The sequence below is a fragment of the Heloderma suspectum genome, chromosome 4 (genome assembly GCF_057233095.1).
Source record: "Heloderma suspectum isolate Gila_16-S chromosome 4, 16-S_ref, whole genome shotgun sequence".
Classification (NCBI taxonomy): Eukaryota; Metazoa; Chordata; class Lepidosauria; order Squamata; family Helodermatidae; genus Heloderma; species Heloderma suspectum.
The window spans coordinates 246,797,046-246,816,139 of NC_139461.1; the positions used below are offsets into that span (position 1 = coordinate 246,797,046).

The window sequence follows — 19,094 nt, forward strand, 5'->3', positions numbered from 1 at the left end:
AAAACCATAACGTGCTAGTTTACACTGGAGAGGCATTTCCATTAAACAGTCTGCTTGTGAAAATCTCAAGTTAGAACAAAAGAAAAGGTGCTTGAAAACTAGCTTATGAAGAGCGATGGAATAATAATTGCATGCATTACAAAACAAAACTTGCAAACCTGATCTTGATGCAGTTGTGGAAATTCCTGGCTCGTACACATTCACTGATGGTAGCAAACAGTTGGCATTGCAGGAATTTCTTATAGGCTTTGTTCAGTAGTCAGGTTTGGGAATTCAGGTAAATGACTATACCCTCTTATATATTTGTTTTCTTTTCTCCCCAGTAATTAAAAGACTTCACCTATCTGGAAATTCCTCAACGTGTCCTGAGCTTGACTGCCAGGAGAAAGTGGTTGTTGTTTTCAGGAACAGGACAGTCTCCCCAGCCCTTGATGAATTTGAGTCATTGACCGGTTCTCCTCAAGAGGAGGTGGAGACCTCCATCCCCCATCCGCTAGAAACAGCTTGGAGCACTGTCAGTGTGAGGGAAGGCCAAATCTTAGGGACTGCTCTCCCACAAACCTCTTGGCAACGGGTTGGAGACCATCGCTTCAGAAGTAGCCTCTCGGTAGCCCCACATGCATCACTGTTAATCATGGCCGTCCCAGAGAGACCACAGGAAGGCAGCGCTGCTGAGCAGGAAGCTGCAGTGGAACAAGATGACACTTGGTGCCCTACGTGCTCATCCTCTTCTGATTCTGACTCTGAGCCAGAGGGCTTCTTCTTTGGAAAGCCGATCCCAAAGCCTGGGGCCAGACCCACGGCTCTCCCCAACGTGGAGCAGGAGACTTTTGGCAAAAGGGTAGGGCGGGCAGCCAGAGCGAGGGCAAGCAGCAAACACTGTAGTATATCCTAGCTGGGGGGTGGGATAGTTCCCAGACACCTGAAATGAGTCAAGCAGAAGAGAGGGTTGCGTCGCAAGCAGCTGTCTTTATGTAGTAAGGCTTGGGGAGGGGAAGAAGAATGAAAAGCCAGCTCCCTATCAGTGCAAAGCAAAAGACCAGGCAAGGCTAGGCTAGGCTAGGCAACTGAGGAAGAACTGGGTACAGCAGATGTGAAAAACAGGACCGTCATGGATACAGTTTGGATTTCCATTGGTTGTTTAGGTACGGTGCCTCCGAGGTTTTGGAAATATCTTTCTCCTCCTCCTCCATGGACTGCAGCCTTTTTTAAAAACCGTAACTAAGCTTTTTGGCAAACTTGATGCCCGTGTCACCAGGCTCACTTTATGCAGTGTCCCTTTTGATAATGATTTTTAAAAATAGGGAGGGAAAGCCTCACAGGTGCATCCCCCCCATTTCTATATTGATGGGGAGGGGGATGAACATACCCGCTTTCTGCATTCTCTGCAGCCAGTATTTCTATGTGAAGTGAGGAAAGCAGAGATACAGCCAGAGACTATTTTAAATCGCTGCTTTGGAACTTACCTTGGAAATCTTTCTGTGGAGTTAACACGTGGAGGGGGGGGGGGGCTTTGGTTTGGTTTTGTAGTTTGCTTTTGTCACTGGTTGTTCTCTGCTGCTCCCTGCTGGCAACTATGGGCATATTTTTGGTGGCCTAGTGGTAACTGAAGTCTACCAGGAGATACTATAGACAAGCAGAATTCTGACAGTTCAGTTAATAATCTCTAAACTCTAATCACTGTTCATTTGTATATATTTGGCAGATAAATAACTTAAAATCAGAGTCTAATCATTAAAATCTGTTCAGGTGCCAAGCAGTTGGGATCTTGGGGAAGGGGAAAAGTAACATAGTTGATCTTTAGAGGGCAGCAGGAGTAAATGAGATGGCACACAGTTACCCCTTCTGCTCTGAACAGCCACCAGTTGAAGTTCCTTGGTGTGACAACAGTTGCCTCTCCACACCAAACACTAATCGAGCACCTTTGTGCTAAGAGACTAACACAAGGCCTTTCTGGCATTAGCCAGCAGTTAGTTGTTGCACAAACAACTCTGTTCCGGATAAAAGGCCCATGCAGGCATTCTTACCCATGCACGAGTCAGGTGTGGTGCAGTCCTCTGCCTGCTTGTCCTGCCCCCCAGTATGTACACACTGACATGCACAGCTGCAGGGGCTCCCCCTTATCAGATGTCTGTGTCAACACATGGCGGCAGGCTGTGCAGGGATGGGGGTGGGGCTAGCTAGCGTAGCACATGCACTATTTTGACAAGTAAGAACACCTTATTAGAGCGGATGTCATCTACAAATCCAGCTGAATGGAAGTGAGCACAGCTAACCATTAGGGAGCGAGTCGCCCTTTTCATGTTTCCTGCACGCGCTTCTGATGGCGTGACAAGCACCTCCTGGTCCTGTCACCTACAGTCTGTGCAGTGAGCACAGGTGTGTGAAAGGGGAAACCTGTGTGTGAGCAGCTGTTTCAGTACAGTGGCCCAATGTGGAAAGGAAAACAAGAAACCAACACGGCCCTGCAGGTAGGGGACTGTCAGTTACAAGGCACTCTACAGCATGAACATTCAGGAAAGGTGAATGCAAAGCAAACATCTTAAGGTAGAGAATGTGAAACAAGGCCATCATCCAGGGTGTACGCCCTCTTCCATGTTCATGCGCAGGGCTCCTGGCATCTGTTCATACTACCTCCTCAACCTCAAAAGGTGCACGGATACGAGTAAGTAGATTAACCCTGCCTCAGTCTCTTCGTTTGAATGCTCGACTTGGCAACCTTAAACAGGCCGCTGAAAGAACATTATACAATTTTATCTAAAGTTGTCTGAGAAGTGCTAGTACAGGGAAGGCACATTCACAAATAAAGCCAGCTCCAAGAGAAGTGTTTGTCTCCATCAATCATTTTATTTTTTGCAACAACAAAAAAAGTTAAAAAAAAATATCAAGAAACAAATATTAAGAGTTTCACAAGTGGGGAGCCACTGAAGCTCCACTGGGGAGGGATCCTTTCCTCCATTTTCAGTCTGCATATACCAGGAGGAGATCCAGAATTCAAGGGAGAGCTCAATAACACAGAATTAGCCATGCTACTGAAAACCTTGATGTATGATCCAAGGACAAACCTTTTTAATAGTTAATCACACCAGGGTGGTATGCCAAAACCAGCTTACCACCCCAATCCCAATTACTCTCTGGCCTGAATTCCTGACCCCTTCAGAAGTCTCTAGGTCAACATTTCTCCCAAGAATCTCCTCACCAAGAGGAGTGCTTCTCTCCCTGCACCATTCCTTACCCCTTTGTTCAGTAGTACAGCAACAACACTTGCAAGCCATCCAGCCACTGCTTCAGCATCCTGTAGCAGCTGCAGCCTAAACTCCTATCCCTTGGTGTTTCTCATCCCTGCTGTTAAGAGAAGTCTTTGTCCAGTGCCACTCCTTTGTTACCAAGTCCAGGGAACATGCAGCTTCCCACCCCACTGATTCTGTCCTGCAACAAGCCTTGGGTATACCAGGCAGAATTTCGTATTTTAAGTCTCCCCTCAGCTGGCTTCAGCTAAGCTGTCAATGTAGTTCTTCAGCAGCTGTTCATAGTAGTCTCCAATCCTCCTCAGGTTGGCCCGCAGTGCTGATTCCATAGCTTTCTCCATGCAGGGTTCCTTTTCCACCAGCATGGCGGCCACCACGGCGAAGTTGAGAAGAGCCTGTAGATAGGCCTGCACGAAGGACAGAGGTTCTATCAGGCATGTGAGCCACAACAACAAAGGATACATTTCTGAAGATCACACCTCTCCCTATAGAGTAGCTGCAGTCATGGCAAAAAGTACAGTTAAGTGTAAGGAAAAAGGGAACCGGGAAGCAATACATACAAAGGCAAGACAGACAAAGATTACTGCTATTCCAGCAGTAACTTTGAATGTTGAAGAAGGGATGTGCAAAAGCTCCCCTTGTGCCACAGCCCCAAATCCAAAGGGGAGTGGAGGAGGGGGGCAGCTGCAGAAAAGACATCAGAAGATCCAGGCAGAGATCTTCCATGTAACATGTCTTTTGGCTGTAAGTCTTGATCGCAGGATAAGTTCTTTTTTTGCAGCAACAATGTAGTCAACAAGATATTGAAAACAAAAGTTATTGCTGTAATGGAAGGAACCAGGCAAACCATGGGGGCAGGGGGCTTCAGTACCTAGTTTAAGAAATTAAAAGGTCTGCAGCTCACGTCTGTCTACAAGTTCTGTTCCCCGATTTGGAAGTTCTTGCTCTACTCTCAACTACATGGGGTTGGATTGTGGTGAGTTGATAGCGGGTGAAAGGAATGGACACCAAGACCAGTCCTTCATATGCAGATAAGATTCAAGGGTCAAGCCCTGGCCAGATTTAGCCCGGCTAAACACACACTGTAAGAAAATAATTTCAGGTTGTCACGAATGTTTCTAGTGAGGTATCTAACTGCATGATGTTGAATGGGGACTGTATTTCTACGTCACTCAAGACCGTGTGTGTGTGTGTGTGTGTGTGTGTTTGTGTGTGTCTGCGTGCATATGTAAACAAAGCAGTAGATAGACACTTCACAAGGATACGTTACTTTGAGAAGCCTCCAGGGAACAGTAGCACAGAGGAGATTCCCTCCCTGTCGCTCGCTTTCACAAGCAGAAAATGGAGAGAGGAGACAAAAGAAATGTTGGCATTTGTGATATACAGAAAGGAGGAGGGTGGCTGAAAGCTGAGCAAAAAGGAAGGAAGGAGTAGGTGATTACAAAGGGGTGAAACTTTGGGAAAAGGGAGTGGTGTAAGCTGGCATTTCCTGGGTCAAGAATAGCTCATTAGAGGAGGCCATGTAGATAATAGAAATACTTCTGTGAAAACAAAGGGCAATGCAGGTCTGGCAACCTTTGGTCTATCCTCCCTCCTCCACACTCTCCAAACTTGTAAGACAATCAAATAGAACACATACACTGGCCATAGCGATTATTCTTCTAAAGGAAAGAAACAGACCCCCTTCAATAAGTCTGCCATGTCATCTTCATCACCTTCGTGTTGGAGAGTTCCAATTGTTCCTTAAACAGACATGCAACTAGGGAGGCTTGTTTGTTCCTCACCTGCTCAATCTCTTTCTTTCTTGCCAGCACAGCTGCAGAACGGTCCTCAGGAGTCCATGATGGGGCCGAAAACCTGGTTTCCTTTCCAGCACTGGGATGGTTTGGAGAGCCCGTGTCCTCACTGCTGGCTGCCAACTGGATCTACAGAGATTTCCCAATGGGTTGTAGGGTTAACATGGCCTACACTAGTGCATAAAGATTAGAATCTATTTTTGCTCCAATGAGCTAAGGAGTATAATTAGAAAAGGATCCAAGAATCAGATAAGTAAAATGGATTTGAGGGGTGTACTGGAATCAAAGCATACAGGTAGTGAAAATATATAAGCTCAGCAATAAAGTGTGTTAATATAAAAAGAATATATAAATGGAGTACAAAAGAGCAGTGTATCAGAGGAAGAGCAAAATGTATATATAACATTACTAAGACATAAAATGGCTAAAGCATAAGTTAGCACAAATTTCTATTGAAATTTCTACAAAATATCCCCACCTGTTAACCCAATAAATCCCCCTAGTATTGATTAACCTTAACACAATAAGAATTATAAAGTATGAAGAACAAATTCACAGCAATCAAATTACAGATAAAAGCTGATGGATCATCATCATTTATTGTATCGTCACAGACCCGTTAAGCTGATGGATAAAAGTCAGGAAAAATCTTGTAATCCCTTGTAAAGTTGGGAAAGGTTTAAAAAAGAATCCAAACAAATGGTACTAAAATGGTACTAAATTCTAGAAGTTTAGAAGGAAGTATAAATGCCAAAAGGGAGAAATTAGGATTAAAACTGAAAAAGAGATAATTGTAAAATATAATGTAAAAGGGTGGGGCAGGGGAAAGTAAGACGGCCTCTTAATGGAAAAAGGGAAAGGAAGAAAAAGAAGAAATGAATCTAAATCACAGCTGTGAAAAGAACCTGTGAAAACAATCCATGAAAGATTCAGCAGATAAGAGAGAGGTCTTGTCAGAGTATCTGTAAAACTAACCAAATGTAAGCTCTGCAGAAAAATGGCAAGAAAAAATCTAAAGAGGAACAAAGTCTTTCCTCCAAGATCCAAAAGAACAAATAAGCCACAGCATAGAGCAAAAAAGGCACCAAGAAAGAAATACGTAAATTTTGTTCCCTTTGCATATTTGGCGTTATTTCTGAGAAAAACCCAGCTTTTTCTGCATTCTAATTGGTCTTTCCATAACCATCCTGTTGGGCATCTCCATCCCAATTCATTACATGCCAGAATACTTGAGATGTCAGCCCCTCACTATGAAGAAATCACTTTTTCTTTGTTGTTGCATCTTAATGGGGAAAACTGACAAGTTCCATGTGCCTTCTGGGAGAAGATTCTGGGCCCAGGGTCATAGAAATTACACAGGTGCCATTTGCTGAGCGGAGGATCCAGCCTTACTTCTTCAACACTTCCAGAGGGTCTTTATGGCTAGATCAATGCCTATTAATCATTATAAATCTCTCTCTTTCACATTCCAGTACCAAGAACAAGAGAGTCTCAGTTCTTTTGTCTTCCAGCTTAGTTATGGCTGCTTATGAACCAAATTCTGGTTCAGAGTTTCCTCCATTTGCTCTCATGGCTTTAGTAGGCCTTTTCCCAGTACAATTGGGTCCATACTGGAGTAGACTAATAGAGCAATACTAGCTGTGTACCAAAGTTACAGTTTTGTTCTTGCATAATGAAGACTGCTAACTCACAACATAATTCAATGAAGCATCCTGGTGAGCTCACAGACAATTTTAAAGTAGAAGAGAGGGGATGGGGCTCGGCATCAGACACTGATGCTTCAATTAAATCAGGCACTTGCAAGTGTCATAGAAAGTATACCAGAATCCTTTGTCAGCATTCTTTAACCTCTTCTATAGCCAGTGGAAGGGTCTCAAAAATTTGAAAATATTTGTTTATTAGGCAGTCACACCACATTCAGGAAATAAATCCATCAGTTACAAACACTAGCACGTTAAAATAGGTGAAGAAAGAACCAAAAGGGAATAAAATCTCTTGCTATTGCAGAGCATGGACTGGACAACTGCAAGAATGAATGCTTCTTCCTACCTGTTCAGACTCTTCTGTTCTCAGAGGCTGTAAGTTCTGTGCAGTCTCTAATGTGCCGGATGCTTCAACAGCTGAAGGAGACAATCTAGCTTTCTTCTTGATCTTCAGATATGTAGAAACCAAAGAGAAAAAAAGACAAATTTGGTCTGTGTTCTAACCAAGAGGGACTAAGGGGAGGCCAGGAACACGACACACCGCTACCCAAGCAGGAAAACCTATAGAGCATTCCAGTTGGCACAACTGGATTCCTTGCCAACTAGCCCAAGCAGAATGCCAAGGATTGCATGAGCCTTGGCAAGGTATCCAGAATCCTTTCCCATGTCCACCAACCTCAGCTCCTTGGAGGAAGGGTGGGATAAAATGTAACAAACAAAACAAAATCTTCGCTACATTCATAGTGCCAATGGAAACTAATGTGGTGAACAAATGGGTTTTGATAGATAGGCAGTGTGGTATGGTAATTAGAATGCTAGAGTCAGCGTGAGGAGATCAAATCCCCATTCAGCCAATGAAGCTTGTGGGACCGTTCTTTCTCCCTGAGCTTAACCTATCTCATAGTGTTGGTGCAAGGATGAAACAGTATCATCCATAAATGCCACCCTGAGCTCATGGGAGGAAGGATGAATATCAGAGTGAGAGAATCCCAAATCGTCCTGGAACACTAATGCATTTTTGCTCCTGAACTCTGAAAGAGAAGGGTTGGAGATAGGGGTTGAAGAGAAGAAAGGGTAAGCAAGTGTTTCTAGGTAAAAAAAATTCTGTACGGTCCATAAAAATCACATTCAGCGTGTGCACAAGGAAAAATGTTGCTTTTAGGAACCGTAGTTCTTCTTGCTGAAACACTGAGGGGAATGCTGAAGTGCATTTAAGAAAAAGCATAATCCACTGAGTTGATGCCATTTCGAAAACCGCACTTGCCAAAAGACAATCATTACCACAGCCATCACCACTTTTAGAATCTCAAGCAAAAAACACACAAGAATGTGCCAGCTTTTATCTAATACCAGAAAGGTAAAAACGAAGGCACACTTTGTTCTGCCAAATAAGATGACTGCTAGAAACAGACATGCCAAGGTGGAAAGTTCCACTAAGAAGACATCTCTGTCCTGGGGAGCATTTCTGCTACTGAGGATTAACTCTCACTGGACCATGCCAGTCAGTTGGCTGGCATGGGTGTCCAGATGTGCAAGCGTAGCAGTGGTTTCTCTCCTCTCTAATCAATTCATTGGCCCCACTGCATAGAACCTACCTTCCATCAAGCACTTCACCCATTTCAGTAGCTTGACTGCAGTCAAGTACATAAGAGCAGCCCTGCTGTATCAGACCGAAGGCTAACCAGATGCCCATGTGAAGTGACCCACAAATACACATACACCTGAAATCCCTAGAAATCCACACACTTCAACTACCTTGGTAGACTTTGTTATTTCCTCTGAAGTTGTTCTCTTCTTCTTTTCAGTTGTCTCGGGCTGTGTTATTTTCTTCTTCTTTATATTCCGTGAATTGGTTTTCATTTTACAGGTCTGGAGGAAAGGGAGGGAAGGGAAGGGGGCACAGTGTCAGGGTCCAAAAAGGAAGTTCTGAAATAACCCACCACCAGACTTTTGTATGGGAAGTAGCTTGCCCTTTGGAACGTGGGAACCACAGGAGCCCATCAGCAGTTACTGCCCAGGTTCTGTCATTATGTGCAATGACAAAAGGAGGGCAAAGTTTGGGCCACATTTATCAGGAACTACTTTGTTGGGACTTGAACTGTGCATGCTCAGGAGCCTGTTTCATCTAGAAAGGCAAGGAGAGCAGGAAATCCCATTTCACCCCCTCCTCAATTGCAAAAATTCCACTGATATGTCAGAGACTCATTAACAGCTTAAGCTACACCAGTCTGAGCAGGTAGGATAACCATCTTCTCTTACCAGCGTGGGGCTCTCTGGGGAATAGGAGGGTGGCTCTTTATAGAGTTTGCTTCTTTCTGCAGAACAGAGCAAGAGAAGACAGCTTTTTTGCTTTGTGAATGGGGAGGCTTAGTTTCCTACTCATGGGAACAAAGGAATACAAATGGCGATTTTACCGGATGCTCCAGATAACACAAACAATAAACTATGGGAAAGATCAAACAGGCTAGATATGGTGGGTAACTTATCCTTCCACACAGACTTACATCCACAGCATCTTACTCATTCAAGAACTCGCCAAACCTCCATCCAAGAGAATACTGAACAGGGCCCTGCTGTTAGCTTGCATTTGCAACATTTCTTTCCGTCATTGTGCATGGGTAAACTATGGAATGCACCTCCACAAGATGTAATGATGTTCTGCTAACTTGGTCAGCTTTAAAAGGGGATTAAACAAATTCATGGCAGATAAGGCTATCAGTGGCCATTAGCCCTGATGGCTATATAATACCTCCAGTATTGGAGGCAGTACACTTCTCAGTAGCAATTGCTGAGGAACATGAGCAGGAGTGCTATGATGTCCTACTTACTTATTTGATTCATACCCTGCCTTTTTACCAAAAATGGCACTCAAGGTGGCTTGCAAACACCAATAAAAACAATAACCAAATACATTAAAACACAAAAACAATTAGAAACAACAGAGTAAAACAGCAACCAGCAAAACAGACCCACTTACACACCAAAGGCCTGCTTGAATAAAGTGGTCTTTGCCTACTGGCAGAAGGACAGCAGAGAGGGAGAGAACCTAGCCTCTCTCAGCAGGGAGTTCCATAGCCAGGGAGTGGCCACCAAGAAGGCTCTCTTTCACGTTGCCACCAAATGTGCCTCTGAAGGCAGCAGTCTCAAAAGAAGGGCCTCCCCTGAAGATCTTAAGAACCAGGCAGGCTTGTATGGGGGAAAGCGGTCTTTCAGGTGGCCTGGTCCCAAGCCATATAGGGCTTTATAGATCATAACCAGCACTTTGAGTTCTGCCCAGAAACAGGCAGGTAGCCAGTGAAGGTGTAACAAGGGGATCGTGTGCTCCCTGTAACCAGCCCCATCAACAGTCTGGCTGCAGCAGCCTGGACCAGCTGAAGTTTCTGAACAATTTTCGAAGGCAGCCCCGCGTAGAGCACGTTACAGTAGTCCAAATGGGATGTAACTAAGGCATGTATGACTGTGGCCAGATCACATGTCTCTAGGAAAGGTGCCAGTGGCACACTAGTGTCAGCTGCACAAACACACTCCTGGCCACTACCAAAACCTACTTCTGGCTTCCCACAGGCACCTGGTTGTCCATGGTGAGAACGAAATATTCAGCTAGATAGCCCTTTGGTCTAAGTGTCTGGAGAGATGTCTTAACAGGCAGATAAGGCTTTTCAACCACAACTATACAATCCTGGAGATACTAAACCCCAGCCTTCAGTGGGAACATGAACGCTTGTATTATGAATTGCTTCAGACTCACAACCCAAAGCCCAAGAAAAACAAACCTTTGGCGGAATGATGGTGATTTATTTTATGAGCCAAGTAAGAGGAAGGGGAATCTCTCTCCCAGGAATTCTCTTGGCATGGGCTGCAGCTATGTTTGCAATGGCAGTAACTTCTCCCAGCGTTCTCTCTCCTCCTACAGAAAGAAGCACATGGCTCACCTGAGCAGCACCAGCAACCATCTGCATTCAGGGAAATGTCAAGAGCGTGCCTGGCTGCTCCAAACTGTGATTGCTCCCCTACACCCCTGAAATTCTAGAAACTGGCAAGTTCGTGAGGCATGGGGTGGAGGCTAAGGCTCTCTAGCCAAAACATTGCAACACCCTCACAGAACTATACTTTCCAGGGCTGCTGGGGGATGGGAAATAGCCAAACCGCCTTGATTTCAGCTTAGGCTTGTGGTGCATACGTAGCAATGGGTTCCAGTCAACACATTCCTAGCAGTTGTGACCGCGAATCCATCTCCTCTCCCTATTTTACACCAGAACTCCCCATTTCCCAGGGATTGTTTCCTAATTCTTCCTACACACATGTACTACACAGAAGGCACCAATTTTTCCCTCCTTATCCCAGACTCCTTGCTTCTCTATACTTGGCAACATCAGGATTTGATCTGATCTAAACACTAAACAATTAGTAAAACAAAACGTTCAGCTATTCAGGTGATCCCTGCAAGTCCCAGGAATGGTAGTTGTCTCACCTCCAAGAGGATGTTGAGCTTTTCTCTTGTCTCTGAGGGGAATGCTCTCGTCTGAGAGGGGATCGTGAACGATACTCTTGTCTACGAGGGGATCTCGAACGATGCCTGCGAGGGGATCTCGAACGATGCCTGCGAGGGGATCTCGAACTCGGCTCTCGCCTGCGAGGGGATCTCGAACTCTGAATACACAACTCCCTTGGAGCCCAATTTGAGCTAGAATGCTTTGAATCGCTGCTGTGATGACTTTTTGGTGAACAAGAACGGTATTCCAGCAGTCTTCCAGTACCACATTTTAGATTACAAGAGATGAGAGTATGAGGCAGCGACTGAGAAGGCACCTGGCAAAGGGGTTGGGTGATCAAATAAGGCATAAGAGCAATCTGCAGAAGTCTCCTTTCCCTTTAATCTCGGGAGTACCCAATGAGAACTCAAGGAGAAACTAACGCTAATGGAACAAAGCTAAACCTCTTGTGATCTGGGCTAGGACTTTGGCTCAAGGGCTTACTAATGCCTAGGCTATGAACTGTCTCCTGCTTCTCTGGCACTCCTCCTAGGACACTTTTTCCTTGCCACAGATTCAGAGGAATATATGAAGCTGTTGTATGCCAAGTCATACCATTGTTCCATCTAGCCCAGTATTGTCAACACTAGCTGGCAGCAGCCCTCCAGAGTTTCAGGCAGGAGTCTTTATTAGCCCTACCTGGAGATGCTGGGATGGAACCTGGGACCCTCTGCATGCAAAGTGCTTGTGCTCTCCCACTACGCCACAGTCCCTCCCTCATACTTTCTCTGCAGAGCCTGATCATTAGTTTCTCTTATTCTGAAACACGCAAGATTCCCATAATCTGTCCAAGCAATTATTAAAATCACAATACCATGCATAAAAGATTACTGAAAACGTATCGGAAAGCCATCATATTATTGTTATTTTTAACCAGTCCTGATTTGGTGATCAGAAGAGTGGTGAAAGAGCCCCCGTCCCCTTATCTCTTTAACAATCCACTGCCTTTAGTGAAACAGCTGCTTCTCCTCTTCTCTGCCCTCTTTATTCAGTCCGAAGCCACACAATCCTCCTTTCATCACCCAGGTTTCTGCCCTTAATAAAAATCATTCCTAAGACGCCTTGAACTAACTTACCAAGCCTCTGTCATTTTCAAAGACTTTGTTGCACTTGCATGCTTGATTCACATTCCAGGGTGGCTCCTGATAATCTTCAGGTGCCCATCGACTCAGGTTTTCAGCATGAAAAGAGGCAGTTTCCCAGGGATAATGCTGGAGGGATGAACGATATCAGACAGGGGGATGAGGGCAGCAATGAAACAAACCCCTAAGGAGGACCATCATTCTCCTTTGTAAGGAAACAACGTCGCACTTATAAGCTCCTAGCAGGGGAAGTGCCCTGCCCCTTGCAGGTAGCAACGTTCCTGCCACACACACAGCAGAGTTCTGTGGCCTCACCAAGGACTTGCTGAATTGCTGCCATGCTTGACACTCTTCAGGGAGGCGTCTGCACCACATCCGGAAGGGGATAAAAGCAACTACAGCTGTTGTTGAGGGAACTGTCACAGAGAAAATAGGAAGGGGACTACTGTGAAAGATTTTGAGCAGGCAGCAAGCCAAAGGGGACAGGCCAGTCATATCTGGAGCCCAAATAAGATAGCTGCACAAAGGAGGAGGAATAGGGTGTTTGCAAACCCTCCCTACTTTGGTCTGAGGCACGTAAGGTGTCATGCTGCAGAGACCTGTGATAGTTCAGGTGACCGCTGCATCTAGCCTTGCAACCTGTTTTTGTGAGAGACACATACAATAGCCACCTCTATGGAAAGGGGAACAATCCTATTAACCAATTAAACATTTCTACCTGACTTTATATAGGGGATGTTTTTTCCTACTTATGCCCTACCCCATACCAGTCAACAGATAGATGCTTTTTATGCCCAAGGCCATATGTAGTCCATGTATCCACGGATGCCCCCTGGTACAGAACCTGGCATCCTGAGAATCGCCGCCTGGTTTCTCACTTTTAAAACCGATTTCCTAGCCCTCACGTGTGTATGGGTTTTAATACATGCTTACTGTGTTTTTAAAATGGAGATTTCTAAGCTGCTACACCAGCATTGCTGAGAAGTGGAGCAAAGCAAATCCCAACAATTAGCAGTAAGTAATTGTATGGTAAAAGTGCTGCATCTGTAGCAATCTGTGACACATTAAAATGAATTAAACATTGCTTCCCATCTCTGTACACCCACAATCTACTTAAGCCTTTTTGGATCATCAAGGTAGATTCTGAAGGGCCAGCTTTTCTGCCCTGCCATCTGTGTTCTGAACAGAGGAATTTTCAGGGTTGGGCCAAGACATTTTGCTGCTAGAGGCACAGTTGGCACCTGCTACCATTCCATGGACAGAATCTAACCAGACTGGCAACTGACTCTTACTTCAGCTCTGGTGACAACATCCTTCACTGCATCCGAGGGCAGCAGGCTACTTTAGAGGGCATGAAGCAGGCCGTGTGGCAGACACAGCTCTGTTCCCCAACAGCTTTCTGCAGCTCTCCACCTTCCAGTCCCTGCCACTCTGCCTAATGGCAGGGCTAGCCCTAGGAATCCTAGATTATTAAGCAGCAAACTACAACAGGTGAGGGCAAATGACCACAGAAGGTAACAGCACAACCCTATGCAAGTCTACTCAGAAGTAAGTCCTACTGAGTTCAGCAGGCCTACTGCCAGGTAAGCTAGTATAGGAATGCAGCCTCAAAGATCAAGCAGGACACAGGATGGATTTAGTGTTCGGGTGCAAGACCAGCATGAATGATAATTAAATGAGAATAATAGTACGAGAATGTAATGTGATGATATCATCATTCCAGCTCTAAACTGCACAAGGAGACAGGGTGTTTGGGATGGAGCGTAGGAGTGAAGATACAGGGACTGTTAACCGGTTTGCTGCCTGTAGGCCATAATTCAAAAGACCAGAAACCAAACAACCTACTTGCAATACATACCCATGCTAGGTTTGGCTAAGGACTGGAGGATGTAGGTAAAAACTGTATTTATGGTCAAACAAGTACAAACTGACTTTGTATTCAGTATCATTTCTCCAGAAATTGAACCACCATTTATGTAATGGCAGTCAATACACTGAATCACAAAGGCAGTGAAACTATATGGAAAAATTAAGTTGTTACAAAGATTTACACTCTCAACGTAAGCGGTTTTTCACAGCTACTGTGTTGGTGAAGAAAACAAAACAATTAATTCCCAGTGAAAATTACAGAAATTTGCAAGAATAATCAGGTTTCCAGATTATTCTACACTAAGGGTAGGCAACCTTTTGGGGCCTGGAGACATATTTGGCAATTTGAGAAAATGTCCAGGGCACCACCACAAACTGGGTGTGCTGCACATGAAAGCATCAGCCTGTAGCCACCTGCCACCTTTAGTTCCCAATAATTCCTCTAACCCCCACATGTAGCCCAAAGGCATTCATGGGAAAAGAAGATGGGAGCAGCCACAGGCCCTCATTTTGCTATGAAGTGATCCTAGCCAGTAAGATTTTTTTAAATTAAAAAAACATTAAAGTAGGAGGGGTAGGGCACCTTGGTGGGCATCCAGAGAGGTCTCACAGGGCGCATATGTGCCAAAAGACACCACGTTGCCTGATTAGGAACATTAGGAAGCTGCCTAGAGTTGTCAACACTGACTGGCAGTGGCGCTCTGGGGTAGACACGTTTTCCCTGCCCTACCTGGAGATGCCGGCGATTGAACCTGGGACCTTTTGTATTCAAAGCAGGTGCTCTACTGCTGAGCCATGGCCTCTCCGCAAAGTGTAGAACAGTATTCCAATTCTACACTATGGAAATGTGGGTAACAAGTACCCAGCTTTCCTTTTCCTTTTCAACTCTTTCTTTGGTAAAGGGGTTTGAAGGCTTTATAGGGTGTGTGAAATGTTTGAGATAAGTGCTTTTTTACTTTTACTTTTGTACAATTCTACACTATGGAAATGTGGGTAACAAGTACCCAGCTTTCCTTTTCCTTTTCAACTCTTTCTTTGGTAAAGGGGTTTGAAGGCTTTATAGGGTGTGTGAAATGTTTGAGATAAGTGCTTTTTTACTTTTACTTTTGTTTGCATGACTGCTTTGTCCTGCCACACCAGGAACTGACCCATAAAGATTCCCATGGACACAAATGGATTCAGGATTCAAGAAGCAGGCCCAGCTATGCTCTCCAAGAACAGAGACACAAGAGGCTCCCTCATTCTTACCATCTCAGTTTCTTTTTTTCTCACTAGCACAGGGACACAATGGATATCACTGAGGGTACTTGGGAGACTGGAGGAGTTGACAGCTGCAGCATCACAGGCTTGATGACAGTGTACATCCTCATGACTGCTCAAGATTTGAGTCTGCATGGATTTCAAGCAAAATCAAGGTTAGAATGTTCTGGGAAGCAGGAATCATTAGTCAACAGCACACCAGTAGGAGGCCTAGATCAGCACTTTTACCTCATTTCAAGGATCTCTCCTTCCCCTTACCAATTGACTTCCTCCTATACCCTCTGAATTATTGTTGTTCCTGCATTCAACTGCACCCTAGACATTTTTCTGGGCCAGGGTGAGGAGTATGGCTGAAATGCATTCTGCAGGAGCCAACCTGGATGCAGTACTGGGGAGATGACATGAAGAATGCCAACCAATCTGCTCTCAGGTGCTCCTGTCTCCAGTTGGAGGCATGACTGGCCCAGTAAAAATGCTGGGATAACCCTCCAGAGCTGGCTGTTGGATGCTTCTACAGGTCCAGCATACTGGGTAAATACTTCATTTGTCCAAACAGCAGGCTCCCTTTATGATGAGAGAGATGGATTAGGAGTTAGCAGTATGTGAGTAGGAAAGGGGAAGACAATAAAATCAGGTAACACTCTATTTAAAAAAGAATTCTGTATCTACAGTTGTCCCTCTGATTGCTCATTACATTTGTAGTAGCAACAGGAACATGATTATTTACAGTTGTTGTTTTTACTGAGCTCTATGACCACTTTGGGTACCAAGAATCTGGTCATGTCCAAGACTGAAGAGTCTAGTCATGTTCACATCAACAGCAATAATAATGCATCAATGTCAAAATTTCAACAAATGCAACTATGTGCAGGTGTAACTGATGCTGTAATGCATTCGCAAAACATGCTGTATTTCATGCAGTTTTCTTTTTTCCAGCTACACAGATATCAAGAGGAAAAGGAGCCACAAATATATCCAAAGATATTTTACATCTGCTCATGTTAAAGTATAAAGGATGCTTGTGTGTCTTTAGGAATCTAAATGCAAAATTTGGTGATGTAGTTCTAGAGAGAGGCTAACCAGTCTTCACTTTGGAATCTTTATATAAGCTATTTACTTCAAGGGCAAGAAGGGGACAATTATTTAATACCTCATCAATTTCTTCCTTTTTCTCACACCAGTGATCATCTGTGATCTCAGATAAGAATGGTATTTCTACAGCCAGAGGTGAGCTAACATGGCTGGAATGCCTGGCTTCCAGCTGCAGGAACGAGAGAAAGAGAAGGAATTATGGGTTCGAAGGGATCAGATACTAAACTTGAGTAATAAGACAAAGGCCAGAAATACCCTTTTAGAAAAGAAGCAAACTTCAAGATTCAAACAAAAGCTTGTGAAGCACAAAAACTTCCAGTGCTTATCCCTGCTTTGGGCTACTCCAAAAAATGGCAAGGCACATACGTTTGCAGGGGCACAAGTTAAATACCAGCAGAAAGACACTGAGAAATCAAAAGCCGAAGAATGTATAACCCATGCAAATACTCACAGAACTATTAGCAAAGATTGGCTATAGTCTTCTAGAAAATAACTCTATGCCAGAGTTAAGCATTTGAGTGCAAAGACCCCTTTGAGAGAATGGGGAATGAGCAAGACACCCATTCAGCCTAGACTACTGCACCTAAACAGTTGCCTACAAAAACAAAAGGAGAAAGTGGTTCATACCAACACAAAATCTTCCTGTTCTGCAGGATGAAGGCCTTCTGTGGTCTCAGATGGTGTTTGCTCTTCTGTAGGTTCTCCAGCAGATGGAATAGGGACAGTCTGGCTGGAAAGATCTTTAGCAATTTGCGGAACTTTCAGATTGACCTGAAGAGATTTTTTTAAAGAGGAGGATGAGGGTGGGTCTAGGCCCAACCAAGCTTCATACAGAGGACTTGAGCAACAGTATTCTTACATCCCCCCACAACGAAGAAAATAAAGATAGCTATGTTGACCATCTGTAGGCTTCACCATCAAGTCAGATTTCTTCCCCTCCCCTATTCCATCCGCACCTTCATCTTGCCCGATTAAGAGATCTGGAGATCTTGAAAACTTGCACATTTGGGGTGTTGATCTTTTTGTTGGCCTAATAAAGGTACGACTCTTACATTCCTTTACTGTCTTATTACTATGGGGTAAAACTCCCATCTCTTCTCTTTAAAATAGAATTAGATAAACCAAAAATTGACACCTTGAAGTTGCCAGTATGTAAAAAGCTGACTTGTGCAGCCACTCCTTAAAAAATCTCCTTTGGATTTTTAGTCCATGTTCTGGACACCAACTACTGCTCACACAGAGCATGCAAGCAGCTTCCTGAAGTGGTATCCAAATAGTCCCCCTGCTCCTCGGGTCTTACAGCACCATTCAAACACCAGTTCCTGCCTTCATCTTATGGTGCCTCTTCAAGCAGGTTGTTTTGTAATGCTACATGTCATGGCTGCCCTGCTCCCAAGAGAGATTTTTAGGGCTCTAAGGGAGCTGTGGGCACATGTTGCAATTTGCAATGGACAAATATAGGGGTGTACGGATCCCCTACCTTTCCGGTCCGGGGGGGGGGAGGCAATCCCTCCCTCCCCCCCGGAATCCGTCCAGGCTGGCTCCCTCCGTACGTCAATCCTACGGAGCCGGCCACCGGGTCCGCATTGCTGGCAATACGGCCGGTCGCCATTGCCATGCCCTATCACTTCGCTGGGCTAACTAACTCCGGACGCAAATGGCGCCCACTATGCCAGTTGCGGCCGTAAAGCTGTTAGGTTAGCCTAAATGCAGGCTTTACGGCTGCATTTAGGTAAATCTACCAGCTTTACAGCTGCAAATGGCATAGTGGACGCCATTTGTGTCCCTGTTTTTTCACGCGATAGGCTATGCAAATATCTGGGAGGTGGGGGTGAGTGCTCCATTCTGCCACGGGCCCAAAGGGGCTGGATTCTTGGAATCCAGCCTCATTGGGGTCCGTGGCGGAATTCTCCGCCACCCCTAGACAAATAGTCAGTAGATAACTGGGAGGAAGATGGGTGTGTGTGTGTATGTCTCTAATGTCTGGTTGCTAGCAGGGCCTGTAAAACCCCTCACAGTATTTTCTCATGTTAATTCTTGGGCTGCATTGTTTCACCCCTTACCCCCACCTCACCCAAACTGAGGCCCATCCCTGGGCTTCCCCAATGGGCCTGGAACTTCAAAAAGCCCTCTTGCGGATGATTGCTTTGCCTATGAGATAAGCACTTGATGTCCAGAACTTGGAGCATCTCTACACCAGCCTAAAATCCCACATTTAAAATGGGGCTTTCTGCTTCCATTTTAAATGCAGGATCACAATGGACTCCCTTTACATGCACTTCCTTTTCCCCCTTATCTGAGTCTTCAATAGGTTTCATTATACAGCCACTAGACAGTGCTGAGGTCTAGCTCCTCTTATTGCAGGTTTTCCTCTTTTCACGGAGGGAACTCAAGTGCTGTAATTCACAGCTCATTATTTCCAATCTTTTAAAAAACGGAATAAAGGTCATCTAGTGCAGGAGACGCCCTGGAGGTTGACGGCATCATCTAAAGGACCCGCAAACTTCCATGA

At 44.8% G+C, this 19,094-nt stretch overlaps 2 protein-coding genes across 16 annotated transcripts in view; one reads left to right on the forward strand and one right to left on the reverse strand.

Moving 5' to 3' along the window:
- The window catches only part of PRICKLE4 (prickle planar cell polarity protein 4), a 51,130-nt gene extending 46,475 nt beyond the window's left edge, over window positions 1-4,655 (forward strand). For all 11 annotated transcript variants that reach the window (XM_084853144.1, XM_084853140.1, XM_084853141.1 and 8 more), the window contains one exon: window positions 324-4,655. In XM_084853144.1, coding sequence (XP_084709270.1) covers window positions 324-895 — 572 coding nt within the window. In that variant the 3' untranslated portion in view covers window positions 896-4,655. The remainder of the gene's footprint in view (window positions 1-323) is intronic.
- The window catches only part of LOC146348449 (uncharacterized), a 76,780-nt gene continuing 58,925 nt past the window's right edge, over window positions 1,240-19,094 (reverse strand). For all 5 annotated transcript variants that reach the window (XM_084853126.1, XM_084853125.1, XM_084853124.1 and 2 more), the window contains 11 exons: window positions 17,210-17,353; window positions 16,641-16,751; window positions 15,479-15,619; window positions 12,356-12,490; window positions 11,219-11,556; window positions 10,521-10,654; window positions 9,007-9,062; window positions 8,503-8,616; window positions 7,094-7,195; window positions 5,033-5,173; window positions 1,240-3,655 (listed from right to left, as the gene is read on the reverse strand). In XM_084853126.1, coding sequence (XP_084709252.1) covers window positions 3,482-3,655; window positions 5,033-5,173; window positions 7,094-7,195; window positions 8,503-8,616; window positions 9,007-9,062; window positions 10,521-10,654; window positions 11,219-11,556; window positions 12,356-12,490; window positions 15,479-15,619; window positions 16,641-16,751; window positions 17,210-17,353 — 1,590 coding nt within the window. In that variant the 3' untranslated portion in view covers window positions 1,240-3,481. The remainder of the gene's footprint in view (window positions 3,656-5,032; window positions 5,174-7,093; window positions 7,196-8,502; window positions 8,617-9,006; window positions 9,063-10,520; window positions 10,655-11,218; window positions 11,557-12,355; window positions 12,491-15,478; window positions 15,620-16,640; window positions 16,752-17,209; window positions 17,354-19,094) is intronic.